The sequence below is a fragment of the Vanellus vanellus genome (genome assembly GCF_965231255.1).
Source record: "Vanellus vanellus genome assembly, chromosome: 10".
NCBI classification, from domain to species: Eukaryota; Metazoa; Chordata; class Aves; order Charadriiformes; family Charadriidae; genus Vanellus; species Vanellus vanellus.
Genome location: NC_138915.1, coordinates 15806231 through 15829172, shown reverse-complemented (window position 1 = coordinate 15829172; position 22942 = coordinate 15806231). Strand labels below are relative to the sequence as shown.

General features: G+C 35.4%; 1 protein-coding gene across 1 annotated transcript in view; it reads left to right on the top strand.

Annotated features, from left to right (window-relative positions):
* The window catches only part of RPS6KA6 (ribosomal protein S6 kinase A6), a 40566-nt gene that overhangs the window by 1516 nt on the left and 16108 nt on the right, over positions 1-22942 (top strand). The window contains exons 2-9 of the mRNA XM_082488431.1: positions 8318-8377; positions 11934-12050; positions 15718-15799; positions 16648-16728; positions 17217-17296; positions 20118-20224; positions 20490-20527; positions 22295-22437. Of these exons, the coding sequence (XP_082344557.1) occupies positions 8318-8377; positions 11934-12050; positions 15718-15799; positions 16648-16728; positions 17217-17296; positions 20118-20224; positions 20490-20527; positions 22295-22437 (708 nt within the window). The remainder of the gene's footprint in view (positions 1-8317; positions 8378-11933; positions 12051-15717; positions 15800-16647; positions 16729-17216; positions 17297-20117; positions 20225-20489; positions 20528-22294; positions 22438-22942) is intronic.

The following is a 22942-nucleotide window of genomic DNA, read 5'->3' as shown; positions in this document are numbered from 1 at the left end:
AAGCCACGTAATTCACAGTAGGAATAAAGCCATGAGGTTTAAATTTCTTAGTTTTTTTTTTATTTTTATTTTCTGTGTCTACAGAGTGCCGTTTCCAAGTACTATAATTACTGGTCATTTCTATACCATGGCTGCTACACTTTAACACTTTAGAATATTCTAATGATCTAATAATACTTGTTGCAATCCCTGTACCTCAATATTAGAGAAATCCTAATTATGCTAGAGAACCTACAGGTAAGGATTAAAAAGTCAGCAGAAGTATTAAAGCTCATTTGTTAATCCCATGGTTTGTAAAAATAGTATGCTCTAGTTAAGGTATGAAGCTTATTGAAGGTCTGAGAACTTTCTTGGCCCTGTTGATCTGTTCTTTAAGAATATTGCGACACATTAGTATTAAAATAATAAAACTTAGAGTAGTGCAGCTGAAATGTGAACACTTATAGTTATTGTGCATCTCTCAGTAATTTTTGGCTGGACAAACACCCCTCCACTGAGGCTGGTGTAACTTCAGAGTATTGTGCTGATTCCTGTTCTTGTGTACAGATTTTCCCGTAAATATTGTATTGGCAATTAGCAAGAGGCTGGAGAACCAGCCCTAGCTCCAGCACAGCAAAGCTCAGACAGGTAGTTCTGCTGCTGGTGATGATGTTTAAGGTATCTTCAAATACTTTTCTGGGCTTGGGCTAATGAAGAGACGTGATTCTGGCAACGCAGTGCCGTAGGAGCCTGGTTCTGAAGTCACGCTGGTCTAGCTAACTGAGCACAGGGTGGCGAATGTGTAACTGAAGCAACTCTGTGTTCCTAACATCTGAAGGCAACTGTTTGCAACAGTTGTTCTTTAAATTGTATTTTCCTCAAGCCTGTACATGAACTTACTAAACAGGGTCTGCGTAAAACTGTTTCAATTGTGCTCTGATTAAAATGAGACATCACGTTTGTTACGTCCATGTTACATTTGGCTTGCAGCGCTTGAGATTCCCTTTATACCACAACCAGTTTCTTTAAGTTGCGTATGAAGTTCCCAAATTACATTAACAAATACTTACTATTGTCGTAACACTTTATATTAAGTGCATCTTAGGGATTTGTAGTGCTTTTCACTTGCTGGAATTCTACATTTGCGTCATTTGGGGATTTAACGAAGATTTATTTTATGTTAAAAGGAATTTTGGTTTGGATACTTCACTTAAATTTTATAGAATTAATTATAGCCTATAGTACTTACTATAACCTTGTGTTGGCAATCTGATAGATGGCGGTGACCTTGGCTTCACTGCAGCTACAGTCAACAGAATTACTGTGAAATTTTTCTCTGTTCTGAAGACTGACTTACTTGCGCTTACTGGTGCTCTCATCCATCAGTTGTAGCATAGGAGGAAAAACTTGAGAAACAGTTCTCTGAGGAGTCTGCTTGTTGACTAAATTTAGGATTATGTTATTAGAAATAAGTGCATCGCCAGTGAAGTAGCGCTCATGTTGACAAAGTAAAAACAGTTGGCAAGGGAAAGATGCGATCTTGGAGGTAGGAGACAAACTTTCATGCTTCAAGGCATAAAAGCAACATGAACTTTTGGAAGAAATTTAGGATTGAATTATTTTGCCCTTTTTCATGTTGATGGTCTTTGAAGTGCCAAGGATTCCATTTTGGACCTTACACTGTGCTATTGCTGTCTGGTCTCATATTCTTATAACAGCGTAACTTGTGAAGCAGTTTTGTGACTGTGGGAATTCCTTAAGCATAAGTAGAAAGGGTCAGTGTTATGCAGTACAAGCTTCAAATATTGAGTGAATTTGTTTCCTCCTAAATGTAGGATTAATAAGTATTTTCATGGTAAAAAAAATAGGTACAAAGGTGTTGATTATAATCAACTCTTGTAAATTATTAAAATATGATTGCAGTCTACAAAGAAACAGGTAAGTAAATGTTATTTTATTGACCAAGCTGAATGAAATGCAGAAATACTTGGAATTGGGCAGAATATGGTAATTTTGGAATTTTCTTGCATTTAAAAGGAGAAGTGATCTTGCATTTAAAAGGAGAAGCGTAATTGACTGAAGTGCATGCTGTTTGCAATACAGGAATATTGTGAATTGCATAAATGCAACCTCATAATCAGATATTTATTTTTGAAATAAGTACTTCAGAAGCCAGTTGCTTAATTGGCTGAGAGTGACAGGCTGAGAAGACAAGGCTGGAACAACAAAGTGACTGGAAATTAAAGTATTCTGCTGGAAAAGTGGGCTGCATGGAAGTTGCCGCCTTCCAAAAGGCATATTCATGAGTTGAGCTCTGCTGCTGTTGGACGTAGTCTGTTGCCCATGTCAATTTAAATAAATACATCTTTGATTTTGGCCAGTGTTTTTAGTCCATTGTCTTGAGCATGTTCTGAGCCTGGTCTGTCAAAGGCCACTGAATTTTGTCAGGGTTCAGAGTTGCATAACTCTTTTGTGAGTAATTACTGGCAGTGACGTGGATGACTCAGCTACCTAGTTTTGTGCATCTCTGAAAGTCTCCGCAATTAGGTGGTGTTATGCGAAGAAAAAAAGTAATAGTATTGCAGGTAACTTGAACCAAGTACCCTCAGCCTTTGCAACCATGTACAGTTTTTATAAGGACTTATGAGAATAAACTGCCTTTAAAAAAAAATAAATAAAAAAACCAACCCAGCAATCACATTAGTACTCTTAAATGGAAAACAATGAATGTCTTTATGCATTGAGAAGTGCTGCAATATAATAATAATTCTGCTTTGGTATACCACTTTTGAAGATCATTTTGGAAATCTGCTATGGTATTCTGAGTCTCTAAATGGAGCGGGAGTTCTGTTCAAGGTAGCTCACCTCAGTTCCCACAGAATAGTTTTGGAGAGACTTTGCAATAACCCTACATCAGAAGAAAGGTATGATTTGTTAACTCATAATACATAGAATTCTAATATTTAGAGATGTACTTACTACTTTACTGCATTAAGAATAAGATTTGCAATATGTTGTTTTCATCAAGTTTAAATCTCACCCTTTTCCAGTATTCTCTAATCTGCCATGAAACACAATTTCCAGAGTGGCTGCTTTATGCCCTTTGATTGTGGAGTTACAGTCATCTCCCAGACAGGCAGTAGTGAAAAGATCTCAACTCCTTCCCTAGTTCAGTGATCCCTGTGCTTATGGTTAGGTTTGTGTCTTGTCATAGCTGTGACTAGTCTGAGACACGCGTAATTCTCCCCGATCTCTGATAATGGGAAGGATCAAAATATTCTCTTAAAATTAGTAATTATATATGGCCGATGATTTGTTATCCTGTCTGAACGTATGATTTATTTGCCACAGGAAAAGAACTTTATAACTTTCCCTTGTAACTGATTATGAGCTGAAGTATTTTATGTTGGTGGTGGTTTTTGGTTTTTTGTTTGTTTTTTTTTTAAGGTAGATGGCTTTATCTTCCTCTTTTACTTGGTGTGTTTAAAGAGAGTGTGAGTGAGTCACCTGGCCTCTTCCTTTTGTGGGAGGAGCTGAGGGACTGAGACTAGCAGGGAGTTCGAGAAGAAAATTCAGCACAGGCCTGTGGAGTCTCACGTGAGCACTGCTGTCAGTGGGACATCCTTCCTCTGGTCACATCGTGGTAGGCTGGGACTCTGCTGTAGCTGGTGTAACTCTATGATGGGTAACCCTAATAACACGGCTTCATCTTCCGCATCATGGGGTTGGTTGCTGTACTGGGGGAAATTGTTCCTACCCTAAGCCAGGCAGTAAGGAGCACTGCGTCCAGCTTGGGCACAACATGCAACAACAAAATCTACATTAAAAAAAAAATAACCCAAACCGAAAAAACTGTTGCATGGAGAAAAGTTGTGGATGTTTTATAAAAAGAACGGGTGCCTTGAAGCTTCAGTTTTGTTCACAGTGACTTTTAGACATTTTTTAAAGAATAGTAAAACCCCTCACCTGTTTGCCTGTGCATAGAACCCCCAGATTTCTCAAACTTTTCTCAGTCAGTAAGATTCAGTAGGCCAATGTGTTGCTAATTAAATTAACGATGCAAACTCTCTGCAGATGTAATTCAAAATAAATGAGGAACAAATGTGGTTGTCCTAACAAAATTTTGTTTCAAAGGGTTTTTTTTTTTTTTTCAAAGTCTTCAAAATAATTGGGGTTTCTAATGTGTAAGCTTCCACTCTAACATTTTGAAATAAGTATTTGAAGTAATACTTTTTTTATGTGGGGAAGCAAACTGGTTTGTCTTGTGTTTGAGAGGTGTAGATCTGGTGACTGTAGCTGCAGTAACTTAGCAAACTGGGTGCAGTGAAGGAGAAACTGTGGAGGATGCAGAAGCCTTTATTGAATTTATGTAGAATTTTACCTATTTGAAGCCAGACTAGATTATCCATGAGTGCTGATGAATAACACTTTCTAGTAATATTATGATTATAAAATTCCACGTTCTGTTTTTTTCTATAAAATTTTTAATTCTGTTTGATTGCCTAAATGAAGACATATAAAAACAGGGCAGCTATACATCTTCTACTGTTTTTCCCTGTAGTTAGGCATTTTTTGCTGACCATTTCTCTAGCTTCTTTTGGCCAAAACCTATAGAGCCACCAAACCATAACGCATTTACCATGTTAACTGTTAAAGCATCCTTAATATGGGGGAAGATGGTTCTAATCTTTGGTAATACTGGTATTGCTCTGCTCTACTGTAATTATCAGAGGAAAAACATGTGCAATAGTAGTTAAGCTTTTTACCAGCCCACAAAAGCCCTTTGGATATTCTCCCAAGGTAATAGGGTATAGTCCCAGCTAGTCATGGGATCCATTGCAGCTATTTAAATCAGAAGGCAGTTTGCGCTGTGTTACCTCAGAGGCAGTTTGGCGTCAGAGGATTGAGTCTCTTAGCCTGCACCTCTGGAAAAGTAAGTTTCTTACCTGCCAGGTTGTCTGACCCGAGCTTTGTTTTCATCTCTTTATGTAGTGGTTTTAGTTATTTTTATACTCATCAACAATGCAGAATACTTTCTCTAACTTTATTTTTTTTTTTTTATTTGGAAAGTATTGGCACTGTTTGCCTAAATGTCTGAGTGTAGTTTGTGTTTTAATGAAAGTTAATATTTAAAATGTTCAGTTAGTTGTAGGACTTTAGCAGCACCGAACAAAATGATTCGAGGATGAAAGAATCTCCTTCAGAATAATCGTACTTGCTTCTTTTCATCTGTTCTCTGTATAGACATGTGTGCTTTCTAATTCTCAATAAATTTGTGTGCTCATAGATATTTAGTAAGTAATGACTTAGAGGTTAACATAGTTCTGTTCTATATATGTTTGTGCATAAATATTAATGATTAAATCATTAAAAGGGTCCCACTTGGCTGTGGAAGCAGAATTTTGTATTTGGTTTCCATAGAGGTGGGAATTAAGTATTAATTGTAACTTCTCTTTTTTGCCTAATATGGGGGATGATGGAAACCTCTAGTTACTGAAACTTGGCCAGTATAAGTAGCTGTACAGAATAGTAATGATTTGATTTCTGTCATTGAATTTTTTACCTGAATAACTAACAAACTACTAGACTTTGGGTTGCAATCCAACAGGCTTGTTGTTTTGTTAATGGACAGTGACTAGAGTTCACAAACAAATAAGGCAAAAGTATAGTAATGTATATCGGGCAATAAAAGTTGATTCATCCACTAGAACATAAAATTCTTTGGACTAAAAATTGGCAGGCATCCCAGACTTTGTAGTTACAGAGAGACTGGACAGGCAAAAAAAAAAAAAACCAAACCATGAGCAACAACGTAAAGTGTACAGTAGGAAATTGTTAATTAAGATGACATTTGATTACCTGCCATAAAAATCCAATAACTTACTGTATTTGATTTGCTGGAAAGCTGAAAGTATGCTTACATGGCGTGCTTAGGAATTATGTAGATCAAATAACATTCTGATTTTTGGTTCAAATCCTATTCCAGCAGTGACAACTTTCTGTATCTGATTGCCTGGAGTTAAGCTACTGTTTTCAGTGTATCTGCAGTTCTTCTGGCTAATTTAAGCTTCCAGAGCTTAAATTTAAGTAAAATACCTTGGAAAATGTTGACAATACTTAAAGAAAGAAAAGGTGAAATGCACACTAAGTTCACTTCAAATTAAAGCCCATGAGTGAGGAATTGTATCGTATTTCTGAGTATCTGGAGTGGGCACCTGTTTTCTTACTGGGTTTAAATAAGTTTTTTGGACTTGAGTGGGCCTCACATTAGTTTGCACTTGAATGTAATCTAATGATATTGTGAAAAGAAATCATGTGGCAGTGAATTGTCTGAAATGAGGTTGGAGTTCATATCTGATCTGAACTTTGGCATTATTTCTTGATGTACCAAATTAATTCATACAATAACAAGTATAGTGGGTGTCTTGTCTCTCCCAGTACCTTATTTGGAAAAAATAGCTATGCAAAAAAAAAAAAGTTGTGTAGCAAATTAGTTGGTAGTGTTGGTTTCTGTAGTGTGTGTGAGGTTTCTGAATTCACGTTAATAGGTTAGTGATTTTTGGCCTTGAGAAATTAGTGTGGCAATGCATGATATATGTGAATGATGGACATGTGTTGAATATGCCAGCACTGGGTTAAACTGACAGTTTATAGTTAAAGTGAAAAGTATGTGTGTAAACTGTGGTTAAGATAAATAGAAATGTAAAGAGCGAAAATAACTTTCGCTACTTTCCTTGGCTTTTTTTTTTTTTTTTTCATTGAGGATATTGTCCGAAAATAAGTGCCCGTATCTTGATACAAAAATTGGAGAGTTAATTTTAAAGTCATTAGTTTAGGACTTGGCTCTTAAAAACTCTCCTTGAGTTCAAGAGCCATAGAAGAAGCAGTGGAAGTGGTTGAGGGTTGCTTAGATGACACAGTCGTGGTGGTATAAACCTGTCCCTTCAGCCCTACCCGTTTGCCGAGTTTTCTGTTTTGTTTTTAAATGGGGGTATGGTCTAGATGGCATTTCAAGATTCTTTGTAGTCCTGCGTTTTACCAGTTCACGTACCAATAATCATACCATATTGTGGTATCTTAGGTATGTATTTTAGATAAATTCAGAAGTATGAGGAAAAAAATATCATTGCCTGCTCCAAGAACTTAATTGGTTCAACTTCTGTTTTCAGGAAAAAAATAGTTTGAGTTTCCTTGTGCTATTTCTAGTTAGTACTTTGGTGTGTGAGATCTATGCCACATAAAGGTAGGGATTCTGAACAATTAACATATAAATAAATTAGCAATTATCGCTAGCAAAATCCATAATTGGCTTCACCTATTTTGTCAGGTATTTCCAGTTTTTAATTAATGCTTTGCATGTTGAAACAGAGCATGTATTTTATATTTCTGGTTTTTTTTTTTTTTTTTTTTCATTTCAGTTACTTAAAAGCATTGAATTATTTGTTACTTAAGGAGAGCTTAAGCTAAATAACTTTATAAATTAAACTTTTTTTTACTGTGACTATGGGCTTGATATCTGTTTTTGTTTCATGTGTGTGAAGGGGAGGTAGGCAAATGCTGGCAAGTATTGTGCTCGTTTAAGAGTATGTCATTTATTTGCTTCTGTCCAGATGCATATATCATACTTTTTTGCCTCTGAAAGGTGTTATTTTTGAAATTGAGCCACAAATATTTTAATATACAGATCTACAGTTTCTAAAGTATTTCATTAAAGCGTGAGTATTCTATTTGCTAGATGTTTAAATAACTTGATGCAAGCAAATTTTCAGGAGTCTCATTTTTTAAGGAAATAGGTAATTATTTTTGTGCATAAGAATTCTATGGTGTGTGTTCTCCATTCTACCTGGTCTTGCACTTCTCCCTCTTGCCCCAAAAAGACTTGAAATCACTTTTGAATCTTTTCTCCTTAAACTGCAAACTAATTTTCAGCCATGTGTTTTACAAACTTGAAATCATAAAATCCATCTGCAACATAATTTTTGTGCATAACGGAAGAATTTTACATTAGTGTTATCTTGTATGGATGGTATCTATAGCATTTAAAGAAGGAAGTTTAAATTAATTCCAATTAAATAAGCATGGAATGGCATTCACAAAGGGATAAGCTACATAATACATAAGGGAGATGCTAAATGTAACTACTAAGCAGTAGCATTTGTTTGAAACTACGGTTTTACATTAGAGCAACAAGAACACCAGTTTTCAGTTGTGTGCTCTGAAATTTAAATTGGTCAAATTATGAACTCTGCTTATTTGAAATCATTAGGTCTTAATGTTGTTTTCTTTTGTGCCTTTTTTTTTTTTTTTCTTCTGCATTCCCTTTCCTTTCCCTTTCCAGCTAAATGGCCTTAAAATGGCAGATGAGCCTATGGAAGAAGGTGAACCATATTCCTACCATGTAAGTATATTTGATAGATGTTCGCTTTAGATACTTGTTAGCATGACTTCCTTTTGAAGCAAAACTTATGCATTCCCTGCTCTTTATTAACTTTTGAACCTATCATTTTATTTGACCAGATCTGAAGAGGCTCTAAGTCTCACAGATGATTTTGAAAATTAGTACCTTGGTAGGGTATGTAAGTGCTTTGTTTGGGAAAGTTTGCCGCATGAGGTAGTGCTTCATGGAAGACCGATTCTGTGTGATGGAGAGAGCGTTTACAGATCCCTCAACCTCAGAAAGTGCTCAGTCCAACCTTGAACCCTTTATGCGTCATGTGTTTAGTGTTGCTGTCATTACACTGTCATTTGTTCTTCCTTTGCATTTTTTTAATGTAGTTGCTGTACATTCATCTAGAAGGTACTTAATTCCTGCTATTTTAGAGCAGAATCAACTTTTACACTGGCATGTTAGTTTGACTTCTATGTAGAAATATCCCAGATAAACCCTACTGAGTGTGATTTTTGTCCAGTGCCTTGATGATGTGCATATTTCGGAGATGCTGAAGATCAACGTTCTATATGCTGGCTAAATCTTGGATTAAGCTTCAGGTTCATTCTGTATGTGGTGAAATGCTTGACTTTGCATGGAAAAATTGGCCATGTTTTTTCAACGCACCCATCCGTGTATTTTTGAACAGGATCATGGAAGAAGCTATCAAGTAGATCTTATTGCCAGCTGCATGCAACCACTGTTTTGTGTTGCAATAATAACTCTTTAAGTGATTTGCAGAATTAAGTTTTGGGGGCAGAAACGTGTGGTGCTTGTACATTTCCCGGTGTGGAGTAAGTAAATAAGCCATCAGTGTCATTGTCATCTTATGGGTAGGAAAGAAAGATGAGCAATGGGTTGTCTCAATCTTTTCACTGCACTTGAACCAGAAGGATGTTGCTGAGCTTGTTCGTTAGGTGCTTGGAGCTACGCACCAGCCAAGCTGTAACGAAGTAAGATGGCACAAAGCCATAACTGATTGTGGTGTTTCTTTCAGTGCTTTGTCTTCTGCTGAACCTGCTGGGAATAGTTACCTCTTGTGGAAGGCAGCTCAGTGGGAGCCGGTACCTGAGCCTTGAAATAGATTTGTTGCTCAAGCAACAGAGCACAAAATCAGATAACCAAATTTGCAGTTCATGGAAGCCAAACTAGAAATGAAAATGAAACTGGCTTATATACCTGTTCAACTCTTTACCTGCTCATTTCTTGTTGATGATGCAGAGGTCGCCTTATACTTCAGACATGCCAATTTTTAGTACTTTAATGATAGTTAAGTAGGTGAAATTATATATACGTCTTTTATGAAGGTAAAACACTTCATAAAAAAATAACTTGTTTCATACATCTCTATTTGCATAGAAAACATTTTTCTCCTCAGTTCACACTTAAAAATGCTCCGTCTCCTCAGCAACCACATGTGATGTCATGGGCTAATGACTCAAGGTGGGTGATAAACAGAAGAGCAGGTGAACTCTTAAAGATCTTTTCTCACACAAAGGTTCACAGTGTTAAGGAATACAAATTAGGATGGTGAAGCAAAAAGGCTTCTAAATAGAGAATTTAGAAAGAACCAGCCATTAAGCCTGTTGTGCAACTTGGTGTATAACTAGACGACTCTGCTTTCATCTGTCGTCAGATGACTTGAAATGCTAGTGTTCTTACCTGCCTTAAATTCCAGGCATGTGTTTAAGAAAATAAATAAAAATTAAGATGTGTGTATTTTTCATATCAATATGTATGTGCATAGTCAACAGGAAGGATGAAATGAAGTTGGGATGTATACACTGTATCATCAGTGTATATCAGCTGGTTTTTTGTGAACACGGGGGAAATAGAGTAGCTTAGAGTGTGAATTAAAGAATTAACTTTGTTATCCAGCAGCGTCTGGTGTTAATACCTACCTTTGCATGGGAAGCAGGCACAACAAACAGGCCTTTTCCGGAAAGAATATTAAATAAGAGATGTAGGGGAGGGGAAGAGACTTGTGCGATAACCTCTGGAATACAGTTTGTGAACGTAGTAAGATGTTTGAACCCTTTCTTTCCCCCTCTGGACAAAGCAAGCAATGAAGGCATAGACAGTTAATGCAGTATGATGATGGCCGTGTCCGTCCCCCCCCCCCCTTCTTTTCAATTATTGCAGTAAGTATGTACACATTGAAATGATCAGATTTCTGCCCTGAATTTCTGTGCAAACCCACCTAGAGAATTTCATCTTCATGCTTCTGTATCAAATCTGATAACGCTGATTATAAGTTTTCATGCATGGTCTTGGGCAGCAAGACTTTCTGTAGTCAACCTGACTATAGAATGATATTCTTTCCTAAACTGAGCTGTTTCATCAAGTGATCAGGTCTTTTTCTGGTGGTGGTTGTACTTGTCATTGAGTGAGAGCCAATGCACTGTAGGTTGGTACCATGTTTGCTTGGTCTCTCTTAGTAAAGAGAAGCTTTCAAGATGAAGATCTAAAGAGAGGATAAGGAAGACAGTTAATCACTGGATACTCTAAAAGCAAAGTAGTCCAAATCAGATGGGATTTTCTGTTGTGACCGGGTTGTTTGCTGTGTACAAGAAGTTCATTGGTATTCTTGATAGGGCTGAGGGTGGCCGCTCCTCTTCTACATGCAAGCTGAGGTTGCTGTTGTAGGTCTTGGCGCGTAGTGTGTAGTTGTACGGGTGCTTATTTTGACATGTTGTTTTGGCTCACAGAAACTTCTCTTGCACCATAAAAGCTGCAATACATCATCTGATTTGTTTTTTATCATGAATGTTTGTCTTTTCACAATTGTAGCTGCTGTGCCCTGCTTTGGTAAAGATGACAGTAACAGGAAAAAGTCAACAGAACAGTAGATCTCTTACCTACCTCACAATTGCCCTCAGCACTCTGAAGGAGGTCTCCACACAGGGTAGTCTTCCCATGAGCTCTGCACCCCAGAGCTTTGTTTCTTCTGTTGGATGCAAGAATTTGCAGAGTTCTTAAGATGACTCATATCTTATTTATGCTCTTCAAACGATGCATATTTCTTTAGCTACAACAGGATGACCATATTTATTACTTTCTGTGAAAAGCAGTAATTACCTAAAATGATGAAATTCCTTTTAGCTTTCATTAAGACTATTTCAGGAAAGGGAAAGACGGGAAGAGTAATCACTGCGAAAATGAAAGGCTGCTAAAACAGAGGTGAAGCACACAAGGATCATCTTAGACTTGGTTTAAAAATCTGTGTATTTATTCCTTTCATGTAACAAAATCTGTCTTTGCTGTAGTTGTAATATTTGTGACAAAAGGAAATAAATGAGCATTCTTTGATAATTTTGCTTCAGTTTAGAAAATCTAAGTGCATTTATTTAGGAAAGGATGGGTGGGAAAACTTCATTTGAACAGCTTTTTTATGCCTTATTAGAATTTCAAATATTTTATTAAAAAAAAATGAAATAAAAGAGCAGGCATTTACATGTACTTTTAATGAGAGGTGCTTAATTCAGGCCTGTTCACTGTTATATTTTTGTTTGCCTTGAAATAATAGGATGAAGGAAGTGTGAAAGAAATTCCTATTACACACCATGTGAAAGAAGGGTGTGAGAAAGCAGATCCAGCACAGTTTGAACTACTAAAGGTTCTTGGACAGGGATCATTTGGAAAGGTAAGGTAACAAATTTTGTTTTCATCTGATGTCCACTTTGAACCTGCTTTGTTTTATTAATGTTTTACTTCCCCTATTTCTATAATGCTATGAGGTTGGGTATAAACCTAACAAATCTGAGTACAGGCAGATATGCTTGTGGAAATTATCCTGTTTTGGAGGAAGCTATCCATCCTGTTTTGCAGTCGGTTTATGTGGATTTTTTGTTGTTGTTTTTACTATAAGAAAGGCAGTGCCGTAGCAGAGTTGCTGCGAATGTTATTGACAAATTTCATTTTTTTCCCGATCTTGGTTTGGTGCCAAGGGAGCAGTGTTTATAGCGGGACACAAAATCATATCGGAGCCAGAGAGGCAACAGCCTCAGTTTCTAGGCAGAAGGGTGAGTCAGTAGCAAATTTTAGGAGGTCTGCTATGGAAAGTTATGGTTTGCTTTAACTGAGCATGTTTATGGTTCACCTGGACTGGGACCTGTAACTTCATTGGAGCAATGGCACCCACAGCAAGGGATTTTATTACTGGTTGGGTTATAGAGTTAGGGGTGGTTTTTATGCAGCAGCTCTGCTGTTGTCAAGCTCTGTTTGCCTTATGCCATGGCTATTTGAAATAAAATTATGGTGGTTTTGACTGCCTCAAGACTTTATTGCAGAATCTAGTGAGGAAACAGAATGAACAATATCTCTGTTCCATATAGGTTGCCTCACATCATCTGTAGTTTAGGTTGATGCTTGGGAGGCATCACCTGTGTAATAGACATCAATAGACACTTCTGGCGGAGATGGTGATTTGTCTGTTAATGAGGATACTTGACACGCTGTGAATGTTTGACTTTTCAATATATGAAATCTGTGATGTAGGTACGAAAGAATGATTGTGGTAGTTTGGAACTTGAACCAAAGTAACAATAAAGTAAATAACCTGGGAAATGTGTTTCAGTTTTTTCATTTTGCTGTATTTCTCAAGTGATCTACAGCTAAAAGATGCTAAGTGAACAATTAATCAAATAGGTTATAGAAGAAATACGGCAATTTGTTTGTTAAAATAATTTTTTTGTAATGTGCCGCTTAGTGTCACACTGCAGAAACTAAATTAAAAATCAAATGTCTTAGTGACTGCTTTGAAACACATTTATTAAAATATTAATCCTAGTGTATAAGAAGCTAATTTATTTTTTAAGACCAGACTCTCAAACTAGACCTTTTGCAACACATAAAAAACAGACAATCAAATTTACATATGTTTCTATTTTCCTATTCTTCTGCTGGTTTTGTCTGTCTTGTGGCAGGACCAAACCTCTGCTCCTGGGGACACGTTAAGAAGGCGTTCTGTGAATAAGTGATAATTTAGAAAAAAGACTTTAAAATATTTCTTGATATTTTGCAGCCTAAGAAACATTTCTTTATCAGGTAGTGTTGGTTGCCAATTCTCTCATATGCCTCTTGTCTTCAGAGACTAAAAGGCTCCATGCATTTATTACTCTTGACTTGAGATGTCTTAAGCTATCTTACTGTTCAGCACATCTGGTATGGACATCATACTCAGACAGGTTCTTACTTACAGAGTTCAGACTTCCGACAGCCTGAGGAACGTTCTGGCTCAGAATCCCACCAACTTGGTGAGATGTCTGTTTTAGAACTTTTGAAACCTGGCAGTACTTGGTTCAGGAGCCAGCTTTAAGAATTGGACAGCAACTGTTGCCCATCTGGACAGAGCTCTTTTTATCTAGTATTTGTTGCTTTCTATTGAAAAGAAAAAAAAAAAAAAAAAAAAAAAAAAAAAAAAACAAACAGTGAAGATCAATGGCTGTTGCCTTCCTGGTGTTTGTTTTCTCTCTCCAGTTGGTATTTCCCAGGGATCTCCCTTTGGGTTTAGCAAACACAAGGTTTGTTTGCTTTGGCTAGTATAGTGCTACAGCCCATCCTCTACCTGTCTTTTTTGCTATCTGTGCAAGATTTAACACTACTTCACAGAAATAAAGGGTGAAATCTCATGGCTGGTACTGAGTTTCTTCAGGCTTTGATAACCTTCTGAGGTTTCAGCACTCAGTCTGCTGAAAATGGTCTTCCATTCACTTAGGTGAATCACTTTGTGCAACATGCGCCCATCTTGGTTTTGCTTTACAACTGAACAGCTGACCATTGTATCTCCTCCGCAAGGTGTGGGATTATGGAGACTTTGTCTGCAAATTCAATAGGTGGTGCTTGAGTAGTTTTCAGTGGCTGCTATTTTGGTCCTTACTGGCTAGAATTTGTAACTTGTACGTGGATTCTTTACATTCTCACAAGCTGCTAGTTATTAAGTACTAAAATATTTGTACATGTTTATTAATATTTTTACTTTTATGATTGTGGATGTATTAATCTACAGATGTTTTCTTATTTGCTGGTGTTTGAATTGCCCCCTTTATGAGTATCAACATCATATGAGAGCAATGCTGTAGGTCAATCATTGGGCAAAACTTAAACAAAACTCCTGATAACCTTGAAACATGACGACATTTTCCTTCTAACTGGAGCTTAAAATAAAAACAAACCCTCTCCCAACCCTGTTCAGCTTAGTCAGTGACAGTGTATGAATTTTTGATACTAGAATGGGAAATTTGACAAGCCTATTTGATTATTTCTCTTAAAAAATAATTTCGAAGTATTTAATAATTTCTAACAAAGAATATATGTACATAAATCTAGTGTTAATGAAAATCTGAATAAGGTAAGATCCAAGAGGCAATTTTGTGTAGCTCTTGGCATTCTCATGGGACTTATACACTTACTTATTTTTTTTTTTTACAGTACAAACATTCCTCATAACTAATAATTGCTATTATAAGAAGAATAACTTAGAAACAGGAGCACATACCAAACCGTTTTGTAAATTGAAAGACATAGTAGTTAGAATATTAGTCAGGGGAGATACACCTATTTGTACTGCATTATTTTAGTTAATATTATGCCTTTCTTAGTGTCAAGTTATATAACATCTATCGTCAAAACTCCTCTGGAAAGAAAAAGAGTAGAAAAACCTGTTGGAGTTGCTATTCCAGAGGGAAGGGGTGCTTTGATCTTAGGTGGTGATATTTCCTTGCTTTCATCGTGCCAGTCTTGCAGAATTCATTAATAGAGGCTGTTACGTATTTGAGACTTGAGTCTTAAACATCAAAAATCTCTTAGGACGAGGCAGACCAGGCAGAATTGTCATTCTCCAAGAAAGTAATATAAAGAAACACATTTATGTAAGTACTTATTTGATAAGTACTTATTTAAACAGCTTGCTCTAGGAGAGAATGTATAGTTTATGACCAGTCTGAATACTTCAGAGAGCCTGGTGGTAAATGTACCTCTACTCTGATTAAGGAACAAACAATCAATCTTCCTTTAAAGATGTGTACTTAGGAAAGAACACTGAAAGCTGTCTGAAATTAATAGGCAGTTTGTAAATGCTTTGTGATAGTTGCTTATTGGATTACAAGGCTTGCTTATGCAAAAAGACTTACTATGAATATTTGGCATCTTTTAATTTCTCAGAGTTTTTGAGGAATGGGATGGGACTAGGGATATACTATCTCCTTGTCTATATTAATGAAGTTAAAAGTAAAGACATAGTAATGGTTTATAGTCAGGTTTACATAAAATATTTTTTGTAGTAATTTTAAAAGTTATGTTTATATTCCCAGGTCTTCCTCGTACGGAAAATAATTGGTCCTGATGCTGGGCAACTTTATGCAATGAAAGTATTGAAAAAAGCTTCTTTAAAAGGTATGCGTATCTCTTGTATTAGAGCTTCAGAAAATGTTTTTCAGTGCACCTGTATCTCTTAAATGAGTCTTGTAAATACTTTTTTAAAATCTTTTTTAATCTTAAATTTTTTTCAGTGAGTTTATAACGCTTCTCTGAAAGTAGCTTTTCTGTAGAGTAACTTGTAAGTTCACATTTAAGAATTATTTTAAATCTGGCCAGATAGCTTTAATTATGTGGTAAAGAGTACCCTTTCAAAGTTTAAAATTGTATTATTTAATTCTGCTTAGTCTTTTCATTATATTAAAACATTAATTTCATAAACAGTTTTCCTTTTGTCTTTTGTTAAGTTAGAACTCTACTGTGGTTAAAATTAAGTTATTCCCTCTTGTTATAGGTGCCATAGGAAGCTGACTTACTGTTTTGGCTTTCAGAACACACTTTAGTGGATGCATTTTCACTGTGTGTAAATAGGGGCTGTTACTAGTTGAAGAGGAAAAAGTAATCATAAAAGAAAGAAAATATATATCTGGTACAGATAGTTAATTCAGAGGTTAAAGTTAGCTGCCTGGAAGTGTAGATGTGAGTCTTTTCTTGAAAGTAATATGGTTAATCACAAAATATTGGGATGTGTTTGGGGGGGAAAAAAGTAGACATTAAGGAAGCTGGAGCAGATAAGAAACAAATTAGAGTTTTGCTGTCTGAAAGCATGTGTTTTGTGGGAGACTTCAAATTTAAAAACAACGTAACAAGGAAAAGTATTTCTTTAGACAGCAAGGACTTTCCATATCCAAATTTCTGCTCCATTTGTATTATACCAAATACGTTTGTTTCATAATAGTCTCTTTTCTTTTTTTTTTTTCCCTCAGTTCGGGATAGAGTTCGTACAAAAATGGAGAGAGATATATTAGTAGAAGTAAATCATCCATTTATCGTCAAACTGCACTATGGTTGGTATTTTTTTCTGTTACAGTTTCTTTCAATACTTGAAGGCATAGCTGATGTTGTTCTTTCTCACTATGAAACTAGTGTCCATTTTAGTGCTCAAATTAGGTTCTTGCAAGTTAAAATCACAAGACTAAAAAAAGAATGTAAATATGCATGTGTATAAAAGTTCTAGGTTAAGTCCTTTTGATTAAAGATTTCCTGGAAAATTCTTACAAGTTCTGCAGAGATTTTCTTTTTCACATACTTGCTGTTCCCTGTTTGACAAAGGAGAAATAAAAGAACAATACTTTAATGATCTCTTATGAGTAAGATTGTCTTCTGTGAAGAAGCAAGTAATCTTTCAGTACATTACCTCATGTGCTACTGAATTGTTTCAGTCCCATAACAAAAGTATTGTCTTTCACTGAAATTCCCAAGTTGTAAAAGCATTCAGATCTGTTCTGTAGATCATCTTTGTCACACAACTATTGATATTTTTATTTTTTTAAAGCCTTTCAGACTGAAGGGAAGCTATATTTAATATTGGATTTTCTCAGGGGAGGAGATGTATTCACGCGATTATCCAAAGAGGTAAGTACCTAAAATTTTATCTCCACTCAGTGTTAGGCAGGTGGGCTTTTTTGTCAGTATAAGGTTGTCTCCTATAGCTGTCTCCCTCATAATTCTTGTCATAGTCAAGTTTTTAATTTAGTTGGGCTTCCCTTACATATTCTAGAATATATTCTATAACCTTAAGAAACAAGAATGTGTGTTGACTAGTAGCTTAAGTTTTTCTTTGTTATCTGCAAAGGACAGTTCTTTTCTCTAAAAATGTTTTGTTGCTTGGAAACCTAACTGAAGTAAATTAAGATTTAGGAATAAGGAAAGGGGATGTATAGTTCTCATGCTCACAGTCAGCTTAGGTGCTCCTGGAAGCCTAATCTATAAGAGGTTTCTGCTGCATTGTAAAATTTCATAATGCTGTAATGCAAATCCTAATGCTTAATCTCACACAGTGTGAACACTGAGTATTTTTGAGACTGCTCCCCTTCATCTAACATTGGCACGCAACTGGAACTTCAACTTTTAATTTCTATTTTTGTTTTCTGGAGGGAGTTTCAGAGGAGGCAATATGATGCACCTGTTACTATTTAAAAAAATAAATTGTTGGCATATATTTATTATATTACCTTAAGTATTATGATCATGTTTATAAGACTTTATGAAAGGTTTGCAGACAGAAAATAAAGATCTAAATTTTTAATGGCGATTTCTCAACAACTTCACAGTAAGAGAGCTTTTTCGGTGTTTTCACCAGTGTAAATACATTTTTATTGCTAATGCACAGGAAAAGCCACTTTCTTAAATGAGAATACTGGGTATCTGATTGATTTTTCGTGACGTGGAGGTGCCTGTATCCCCAGTATGTAAGACCGTGAGAGTTGGGTTTTTTTGTTTCCCCCATATAATTTTTGTAAAAATAAAGCTTTACTTTAGGAACCAGCAAAAGAGAAGGAAGAATTTAAAGGGGTTTTTGTTTTCCTTTTTTATAAAAAGCTGACCTTGGTAAAGCAGTGATCATGTCTAAGAATTGAGGTCAAAATTAATTAATCTGGAGGCTAAAAGGAAGGTTAAAAGCTTAAACAATCTGACCGAATTGTAAAGGGTTATTGGAACAGTAGGTAGGAAAGAGGTCAATATCTGCTTTGATATAGGATGTCTAATTATAGAGGAAATTCTGGTCCAGCAGGAATAACTATTCTTTTGCACTAACACAGCTGGGATTACTGAGTATGCAACCTTCTTAAATAAGGGATGCAAGTCTATCTGTAATAAGAGCAGCTAGGTGGTGAAAGAGGTATGCCTTCCCTTTGGGAATAAAGAACTGATAATTGTCAAGTTTTCTTCCTGTTAAGTGTCTACATGTTTTTTGGAAGACTTAAGTTACCTTCTCTGATGGCTTTTAAACACTTACTGTATATATAGACAAGAAAAAAAATCAGGCCTTTTTATTTTCTGGTGGGAAGACAAGGTATTTTTAAAAGTACACGGCAAAACAAAGACAACGGGCAATACACATGAGGGTAAACTCCCTATGGCATTTCATACTTTCCACACAAGGATTACTTTAAATTAATTGGGTTTAGTATGAGGTTATTAAAACACTTTTGCTGGTCTTTGAATTGTAGTGTGGGTATGAGAGTTTCAGCTGTGGAAGTGAAATGAGTATATAATGAAGTTTTCAGTGGTAACATTTAATGAAGTTGACTTGCATCATGTTTAATTTGGCACAGAAAGCAGTTTTAAATGAAATTATTATTGAGACATTGTAGATTACCATTTAGCATCACTGTATTCTGAGATGTGCATTTTGGCTACTCCAAGGAGTAGCAATACCCAAGGTTTCCTCTTGCTCTTTTGGATATAGATGAAAAACAGTATCAACACTGTTCTCTATAAAATCAAGGTGAAACTTTGTAGCGTAACAGCTTTATTGTTCATACCTATCATTATGGAAATTAGGAATATTTCTGTTGCCAGTAGAACAGATTATATATGTGCAATTCAAAGTACAGGTCAGAGTACTACTAAATTGGTAAGGCCAGTTACCTTAATTTAAGTCTTGTTAGCTTTCTACTGTGCAGTTGAGATGGCTGTTCTAGTTTCTGGTGTTTTCAACAAATAAAGGAATAGTTCACTTAAACCTCAAATTCAATTCCAGTAATTGAAAGATTACCAGCTTGTAGAATGTGACAAGAGCCAAAGCAGGTATGATTCTTGTATATGAAGTTAGGAACAACCTGTTGAGTATTTAGAATAGAAATGCATCTCTCAGATGCTCTATATGCAACATCAGTCAGTTTCTCAGTATCTCACTAGGGTTCTTCGGATTTATTTTCCTACGAGGAGCAGAGTAGGTTCTTCAACTCCCACTGCAGATTTTCACACAATTGTTATTTTCACCAAAGTGTTGTATTTTGCATACTTTTTTCTAAATTGTATCTACCTTTTTTTTTTTCTAAATATAGGCAATATGAATTAATAGAGACAATACAGCAGTCCTATACTAAATTTTATAATGCAGTAGAAAACGATCTGTATAGGATTGTGGCAGAAGGAGTGTTGGTGGTCAATAACATCAAATATAACAGTTAAATTCATTGCCTTAAAAGTTAGCTAATGCTCTGCAGTAACTGCTGATGGTTTTGTTTGTTTTGCAAGTTCTTTTGTGTACTTGATGATTAGCTTATATTAGTATATCATTTCTGTTAGGTGAATTCAGTAATGAAGAGTTCATAAGATACTTCTAAAACTTACTTTGAAATTCAGGCAGACAGGAGTATTTTTTTTAGATTGCAGTTTTAAAAACTGAAGACAAGATCAGAAGGTAAATCTATACAGTTCTTATTAGGTTATGTTTACAGAGGAAGATGTGAAATTCTACCTCGCAGAACTGGCCCTTGCTTTGGATCACCTTCACAGCTTGGGAATTGTATACAGGGACCTGAAGCCAGAAAAGTAAAGTAAAATGTATTTTACCACTATTACGTGTATTCTGCTTGTTGCTTTGCATTTTCCACTATAGTGATGTAAAAAAATAAAAATATTTTTGTTACACTATGTAAACAAACATAAAATGGAAAAAAAAAATCTAAGTGAAATAATACTGGCTTGTTAAATTAATGATGGAAGTTGGAGATCAAAACTGTTAACTATTATATTTTATATGTTATGTAAACATTCCTCTTTATGTGTATTGGTGAATGTGAATTTTAATTTTCAGCATTTTGCTTGATGAAGCAGGACATATCAAGTTAACAGGTAGGTAACATTTATTAGTATAGCACTTTTGAACATATTTCTGTATAAGCTTCTAGTTGTAAGCCTAAGAGAGATTATATATATATAGTGATGAATGGGGTATGTGTAAGCTGGTACTTAGCTATTTAGAGATATTTTTTTTTGAGAGACTTTTTATTAAAAAAATCTGTATCCCTTCCCTATATAATGATTCTTTATGTAGTATTAAGTACTTTTATTGAAGTATTTAGGTAATCAGAGACTGTATCTGATGGTTTTGGTCTTTTACCAGATCCTGATGTCCATGCAGGTTCCACTGAAGTTAGTTTTCATGTTGGCTAATATTTGCGTAGATCAAGTTGCAGCAGTATTACTGTAAAGTGCAGATCCTAATTACTGTGGTTAAAATAGAAGAAATGTAGTTGAAAATTCAAAACCAGACATTGAGAATGTGGTTTGGTTTTGTTGTTGTTTGTTTTTTTTTTAAAGAACTTTAGTTACTTACACACCACCTGAACTAAAACTATCCACTATTTGGGTTAGAAAGTGAGCTGTATCAACACTTAATGTCAAATGCCTTTTAGGTGAAGATAAAGGGGTCATAGACCCGGGGTAAAAGTTGCTGACTGTAAGCCTTTTAAAAGGGAGCAGAGGTGCTTTTGGTATAAAAAGACCTTAGTGCACAGTAAGATTTCTGAAATACTACTTTTTTTTTTGTGTGTTCTGGATTATCAGTTTTAAATGAATATAAAATTGCAGAAAAATGTTCTATGAGGGGCAACTAAAAAATATATATATTTTCTAGGAAATTATATATACGAAAGACCATGACTATTTGGAAAACAAATTACAATGAATTTCTGAAAGCTTTAAATTACACTTAAGGTCATACTCTTGTATTATAAATTTCATTTTATATTTTGATCTTTAGATATTGCTGATAGATTCCAAGAGAACAAGAAGTTTTTTAAACTGTCAAACATTTGATGGAATGATGGAAATCATGTTTATGCAATGCATGATTCTTAAAATTCTGTATGATACATTTAAATCCAGTTCAATCTTAACATTCTCATTTCCTTCTGAAAAGACAGTGGAAAGAATAATTGATGGGATTATTGATTATCAATCATTTACCCTTTGAAAAAAGGGACATTTGAGAGCCCCATCTTGAGAACTGGGCTAATATCAGGGGCTTATGTATTCAATGGCATGTTCAAACAGGGGGGAAAAAGTATTCTGGGAGTAAAGTGAACAGATATGCAAGACTTTACAGAACTTGAGTCAGGGTGCAGAACCATGTTGTCTTATATAACAACACTATTTTTGGTGTGATTTTATTTATTCATCATTCAGTAATACTAGACCATGCGGACTGTGTTCTCTCTGAAACTCATTTTTACTTGTATTCATTTTTTTGTGCAACTAAAGCAGGCAGTAAACAGAATATGAGAACTTATTATTGTAAGGCTCTAAGTGTGTAGTATTTAAAATATTGAGTTATTTTTAGTAGCAATATTGATGGCTAATCATCAATTTAATATGAATAAGCCATTAGAATGGTTTTGATGGTACGTAATAAACTAAATGTCTGCAGTATCTCTCGATACCTGCAGTTTCTTGTAGAGCTAGGATTGCCACGTAATATTCCCGAAAGCAAACAAAGAAAACATGTCAACACTTTGATTTTGAAATACTGTGTGCAGTATTGGTTGTTTTGTTGTTTTGTTTTTGTTTTTTTTTTTAAAGTTCTTTACTTGCTGTATTCTTGTAATGCTGTTGTTGTAGACTTTGGACTCAGCAAAGAATCAGTAGATCAAGAGAAGAAGGCGTATTCTTTCTGTGGTACTGTAGAATACATGGCACCTGAAGTAGTAAACAGGCGAGGGCACAACCAGAGTGCTGACTGGTGGTCCTTTGGTGTTCTCATGGTACTGTATGCTTCCTTGCTTACCTTGCTTAAGGTCACAAATACACTGCATAAGTCTAAGTGAATGTGAAATAATGTAGTTAGAATAAGCTTGTCCAGATCTAATTACAAATGCTTGGGTAAGGGGAAGACAGAATTCAATAGGTGAATTGCTACTGAAATAGCAACTAATTTGAATAAAATTTCATCTGTTTAGCCCTGTAAGGAGTGCTTATCAGGAACTACAAAAATCATATATGTGTAGTTAGTAGTTTAGAACAGTTGTGGTCAGGGTAAAACTTCAGTTTGTATATTTATTTCATGTGGTACTTAATAGTTAAAGAAAAAAACCTGAAGACTTGGTTTGATGGAATATTAGTTGCATTTTTATGTTTTATTTTATAAGCCTGTTGAATGAATACTGGAGTGGAGTAGTGAAATAAGCCACTAACTGCTAGCACTTATGCCTGTGATGTGTTAGAGCATCAGGCTGAAATATGCACATTGACATTAAAAGTAAAGTACTG